Below are 6,602 nucleotides of genomic sequence, written 5' to 3'. Positions count from 1 at the left end.
CCCCTTCACTGTGAGGAGATCACAGACCCCCCCCGCACACACACACCCCCCTTCACTGTGAGGAGATCACAGACACACCCCCCCCGCACACACACACACCCCTTCACTGTGAGGAGATCATCTAACCACAGTCACTGTGAGCATGGGGAGACCATATCCGTTTTCCTCAGGATGTGGAGAATGTGTGGGTATAGTATACTGAGACTACTCTTCCTGGCTTCTGTTCACCTGCAGCAGTAACTGCACATAGTCAGCTTCTCCCGGAGTTTAGAAAGAAACGGCATCCATTGTGCTCATTTACAGAAAGAAGAAGCACTGAGGAGATCAGTGTGGGAAGAAAACATGAGAATGATCAAACTGCACAACAGGGAGAATCGCCTGGGGAAGAATGACTTCACCATGAAAATGAATGAATTTGGTGACCTGGTGAGTGTGACATGGATTGCTTCACACTGTGTTTTCTTAAGTGCTCTACATGGAGTCTTGCATGTGGCATGGTGTGTGTGTGTGTGTGTGTGTGTTGCTTTGTTACTAATGTTATTTTCCTTTAAGACTGGTGAAGAATTCCGAAAATCGATGGACAATATTCTAATTCCTGCTGCCGTGACAGACCCACATGCCCAGAACCATGTATCTATTGGTTTACCCGATTATAAAGATTGGAGAGAGGAAGGCTATGTGACTCCTGTACGGAATCAGGTAAAACAGTGACACATACCCACTTTCTTCAATCACTTTGAAAATAAATTTCTTGATATCTCCACATGGGTATTGAGCGTGGAGAGAAGTGCAGTTGAATTTTCTTTCTATAAAAGCTTTATACATATGTAAAATGGATATTAGCAATCCACCACATACACCCTCTCTCTAGCTATCATCCTCTACCACATCTGTCTCTGGAATTGATTTCATTTGTTGTTTCTATTGTCATTAGTAACCCATAAAACCAATAGTTCCTGCTCAGACGTTCCTGTGTGTGACCACTATCTAGGGTGTGAACGAACTGCCAGCAGTCATGACCTCTAGGAGAGTCCCATTCTCCCCCTTGGCATCTAGTGACTGACAATAGATCATTTCCATAAGTTGTTGTGCTGTCTTTGCTGCTGCTGGCATTGGTGTCTGTCTATGTGTGACAATATTCTCTTCCCGACTCAGGGTAGCTGCAGATCTTGTTGGGCTTTTGCTGCAGTTGGCGCCATAGAAGGTCAGATGTTCTGGAAAACTGGCAACCTCACGGCTCTAAGTGTGCAGAACCTACTGGACTGTTCTAAAGCTGAGGGAAACAAAGGCTGCCGTTCGGGTACTGCACACCAAGCATTCCAGTATGTTTTGAAAAATAAAGGTCTCGAGGCTGAGGCAACCTATCCATATGAAGGAAAAGTAAGCTGGCTTCCTATTTGTCATTATGTCCCACCTTTAAGCATGGAGACACTTCTAGAAATAATGCTTTGTCTTCTGAACTCCCATTGGGAGGTAGACTCTATGTACTGCAGTTGCTCTCATTACAACGTCTGCCATATCAGACTCTGAACAGCTTCTGAGGTGATGGTTTCCATGTAGCTGTCCCTGCTTCCATGCACATGGAAAATATACAAACCTTTCCACATAGAATGAAGATTCCCCCCCCCCATAAAATTTTCTTATGGACAGGAAAACCTGTGAAGTGTCATTGAAGGCATGAGAATGGATTCTCAGTTCCAGATCTTTCCGTTTATTTCACTTCCTGGAATGACTTATAACAGTCCAGACCTGGGCGTGCTTAGCAGTGCGGTGGGTCTGATTCATACTCCTCAGAAGGCAGGTGAAACTGAGTCTGTTTTCTCTTTACTGTTTAAAGGAAGGACCCTGCAGGTACCGTAGTGAGAATGCTAGTGCTAATATCACAGATGTTGTGAACCTCCCACCGAATGAGATTTACCTATGGGTTGCTGTAGCAGCTATTGGGCCCGTCTCTGCAGCAGTTGATGCTTCTCATGACTCTTTCAGGTTCTACAATACAGGTAAGCATATTTCCTTCTAGATGTGGAAAAAAATGAAAAATTGTGACATCCCAGTGCCATGCCATGCTATGTTCTTTTCTATAAGATTGTATGTGAGTTTGGGTTTCTCGATTGCCTTCCCTATGCAATCATACTGAGTCCTGTCTTTGACATGACTCTCTCATGAAAGTAAGTATATCATATGTTTTAAAATTTATGTTTAGTTTATTTTTAACTATCCTCAATTTGGTGGATGCTTTAGATTTTTGTGGAGATGGTACAGCTGAAATCAAATTATTAATGAATCTCTTGAATTAAGTAACTTCTAATTAGCAAATTTTACTTGACATGAGATTCTAGTGAAAAGAATTAAATATTCTTATGTGCACCTAGGTATAATGGCAAGCTTTCCTAGTTCCCCAAATTAATGACTGAGACTTAATTATATATAAATAAGTATTTAGACCTGTTCACCAACTAGCTCATATCTTAATTACCTGTTTATTTTATTCTACCTTCTGTCATGTGGCTGATTACCTGATCCAGGGTTCCATATGACTGTCTTCTGTGTATGGGATGAATCTTCCTATGCCTCACAATTTTCCCATAAGTCCTTTATCTGTACCAGAACTTAACCTCCCTATTTTCTGCCTAAGCTAATAGGCCAATAGCATTTTGTGACCTGTGATACTTCCATATGGTACAGGAATTCTCCCTACACCTAGGCAAGTGTTTATCAACAAAACTATACTTGTGTTTTCTTTAGTTTTCTGTGAAACTGTATATATACATACACATACATATACATATATTAGCCATCTCACTAACAATTCATTTTACTCTTACATCTGATTGTGATTTACATCATTTCAGAGATCTGTGAAAATACCTCCCTACTGATGGTGGCAATGCTCACTGTCATGTATCCTTTGAATCTCATATCAGCTTCCATTTTATTTCTCAGGAATTTATCATGAGCCAAATTGCAGCAGTCATTTTGTGAATCATGCAGTTCTGGTGGTTGGCTATGGATCTGAGGGAGACGTGAAAGATGCCAATAACTACTGGCTGATCAAGAACAGGTATAACTGCCAAAAAAATTTATATTTGAAATTCCAGGAGCTGAAGAGATGATTCAGTGTTTAAGAGCACTGGGTGCCCTTCCAGCGGATTCACAAATGGATTATTTCTTACAGTCAATGTTTGAGTGTACAGCCTAGAAAACATTGTCCCACTTAAAATGAACAAAGTCTGTTCTTGTTTTCTTATGTACATGAATGATGTATGTGTACAAGCATATGTGCAACTGAGACCTGATGTTAACATCAGTTGTCTTATAATAATTATCCATCTGCTATACTGACACAGTGTGTCTCACTGGTCTAGGAGTTTATTGTCTAGACTGGCTAGCCAGCTTCGTCCACGTACATCTGCCTCTATATCTGGAGGACTTGTACTATAGGGACACTACTGTATTAATCCAGCTTTTAAACAGCTCTTTACCTTGATACCTAGTCCATAACCTCTGAGCTATCCTACAACTTGGAGAACCAACTCAGATATGTATGATCACAATCTTCCCATTCTGTCACTGGTTTCTTGGCTATCAGTGTCGTTTTGTGCCATTGCTTTTTAAAAATCTCACACATGTATTAGCACTGAACCATCCTTTCTCTGCTGTGGTGTTCACAGTCCTGTGTGAGGTGCCTCTTGGTACTAAGGAGCAGGCCTTCAACTTCTTTTCCTCCTTCTGTTAAGTTGACCTCTTGTCAGCTATTGCAATAAGTTCATGTTCTTTATAATAAGTGAAATACACATTTCCTTTTAGCTGGGGTGAAGAATGGGGCATGAATGGCTACATGAAGATTGCCAAAGATCGCAACAACCACTGTGGAATTGCTTCACTTGCCAGCTACCCTAATATATTCTGATCTGCCTGTTGTTCACAAAGGAAGACATGGTAGAGACAGCGTTTAGTGCCTTCCACTTCACAGTAACCAGTCTCTCCTGAGTGTTTTCAACAGTTGAGTAGCTAAAAAGCCACCTTGTAGTGTGGAATCTGGAACCTGCTTGTTCTACAACAGCATGGCAACTACTATAATTAAATTCTGTACTGATGTGTCTTCATGAGTCCTGTAGTAATTTGATTTTAAATTTTAGTGATTTGTACAAATGGTGTCTTTTAAAAGGTTAAATTGAAATATAGTTTGGAGCTTCTTTCTGTTTTGCAAAGTGATTGCGTGTGTGTGTGTGTGTGTGTGTGTGTGTGTGTGTGTGTGTGTGTGTGTGTGTGTGTGATCAAACATGTAACTTGTCTTGAAGACAGTTGTGAGCATGGTGATGGCCTCTGAGAAGAAAGTGAGTAGCTCTTCTGTGATAGTCTTTATTCTGTTTTGGATATGGCCTGCTTACAGGGTTCTATATATCAGAAACCTTGGTCTAAAAGATTATCTGAAGGTTTCTGGGTTTGACACTTTTTAACCATCATGAATTTACCAACTTTCAATTCTCTGTGAATTGTGATGGCACAGAATTCTACAGCATTCTGCTGGGCTGTGCCTCTCCCTTGTCTAACAACTCAATTGCTTACTCATGTCCCTATTACTGTGTCAGAGACATCAAGGTCACCATAGGACTGTGGTTCAGGTGACACTTCCAGGATCTTTTGTGCCTCAACATGCATGAGTGACAAGAGAAGCATTTTGATATAATTTTTTGTAGGCATTGTCCTATGGTATTATTTGTCACTATTGTTAAATCTTGAGGATATTACCTGGTGCATTAAAATAAGCCGTGGGCATATATGTATGAAAAACTGTATGTATGTATGTATGTATGTACGTATGTATGTACATATGTATGTATGTATTCACATATATTCATATACAGCTTTATATACATGGGCTTAAACATTTAATTCTATTCTTAGCCTATGTCCCAAGTGGATAGTACAACTGGCCCATGCAGATTTGACTCCAATTTCTCATAGCCTGTGTCTTTCATACTCCTTTATTGGAATTAAGCTTGACTAAAGGGTGTAAGGGAAAAGATGAAATCTAAATTTCTTTACTTTTGAATTTTATTTAAACACTTCATTTAACTGGGGCATAATATTTGTCCTTTATGGAGTAATTTTTAATTCAGTTTACATGTGCAAAAATGTACACACACACATACACAATCAGTATAACTCCTGTTGAAATATATTCAAATATTAGAATTTCAATGAATCCTCTGGAAACATCTGGAAGTTTCTAGCTACTTGTGTTAGACTGCAGCAGTAGAGGTGGATAGAGCAATTGACCCTCAATTGGATTGACCAAGTCTTACTCACCTTATCTTTATCTTTCCTTCCAATTTTTTCAGTGAATATTTTTCTGCTCCTTTTTACTTATCTTCTTCTACACATTTGGTCTTTTCAGCTTCAGTGAAAAGAGTGAATCTTCATAGTGTCTGACATAGTATGCATAAGATTTACAGAAAATCAAGCAAGCAAAGATCCCAGTATAAATATGAGAGGCACAAAGGAAGTTCCACACCATCTGAGAAGTTATTGAACATTGATGGTGTATTAGGGAGGGGGATCACAATTGTTCATAGAAGTGAACCCTGGTAGGCTACCTACACTCCACATGCAATGTGAAGACTCAGTAGGTAACATAAACCTTTTTAGAATAAAGATAACAGATGCAGTTTGGAGGAAAAGGAGAGAAGGGGGATAAGGGAAACTTAAAGATGAGAGCATAGTGAGTGAATTTGATCAAAGCACATTACATGGATGAGTGACTATTAAAGATACTCTTTTCTGAAACATGAAAAACATCAGTGAAACCAAAGTTTGTTCTTTGAAAAAATGAAAACATGTAAATCTTCAGCCAAATTAAAAGAGAATAAAAGACAACCTAAATTAAAAAAATTACAAACAAGACTTTACAGAAGATGTCAGTAAAATCTACAGTAATCACAAGGACCTATCTTAAAAGCCTCCATATGCTTACATGAAGAGATATTAAATAAAGAAATATCAAAATATATGCCAAACCAAGAAAACTACTCCTCAGGGAGGGGGCATTCATATCAGTTCCACATCATGGTTCTTTGGGCCCATGTGAATGGTGTCTTCAGTAATAATGATTTATCTTGATGGTAACCAATGGCTCTCTAATTGGACATAAAACATGCTCAACAAGAGGGATGCTGTGTCTGGTATTGGAAACCTAGGTAATTACTCAGTACTAGTGAAATCATACTTGTAGAAGGAGAAGAATCTACAAGCAATAATTTACTAAGTCAACACAATCCTTGACAATACCATATAAACATTGTTCTTATACTCACATATAAGTATAGCTGTCACCCATCATCAAGAAAATGTCTCTTTGCAACCACTCATAAAAACCACAACCAATGAGAATACAGAGCTGTAGAGCCTAGTCCCAATGGACACATCTGCAAAATACTCACACACATAAGACTTAGGAAATATTCCGGGAGAGAGGGAGGGAGGGAGGGAGGGAGAGAGAGAGAGAGAGAGAGAGAGAGAGAGAGAGAGAGAGAGAGTAAGGAAAGAAGGAAGGAAGGAAGAAGGAAGGAGGAAAGTAGTCAGGAATAATATGGCCCTTT

General features: G+C 39.4%; 1 protein-coding gene across 2 annotated transcripts in view; it reads left to right on the top strand.

Annotated features, from left to right (window-relative positions):
* Positions 1-4,109, top strand: part of LOC110333950 (cathepsin J) — a 6,284-nt gene extending 2,175 nt beyond the window's left edge. Inside the window, exons 3-8 of one of the 2 annotated variants that reach the window (XM_021215743.1) lie at positions 304-426; positions 553-699; positions 1,156-1,380; positions 1,838-2,000; positions 2,944-3,061; positions 3,808-4,109. In XM_021215743.1, coding sequence (XP_021071402.1) covers positions 304-426; positions 553-699; positions 1,156-1,380; positions 1,838-2,000; positions 2,944-3,061; positions 3,808-3,910 — 879 coding nt within the window. In that variant the 3' untranslated portion in view covers positions 3,911-4,109. The remainder of the gene's footprint in view (positions 1-303; positions 427-552; positions 700-1,155; positions 1,381-1,837; positions 2,001-2,943; positions 3,062-3,807) is intronic. The other variant, XM_029547541.1, reaches the window with a different exon arrangement.
* Positions 4,110-6,602: the final 2,493 nt, after the last annotated feature.

The sequence above is a fragment of the Mus pahari genome, chromosome 16, assembly GCF_900095145.1.
Source record: "Mus pahari chromosome 16, PAHARI_EIJ_v1.1, whole genome shotgun sequence".
Taxonomy (NCBI): Eukaryota; Metazoa; Chordata; class Mammalia; order Rodentia; family Muridae; genus Mus; species Mus pahari.
The sequence above is the reverse complement of the archived record's forward strand: the minus strand, read 5'-3'. Positions and strand labels throughout refer to the sequence as shown.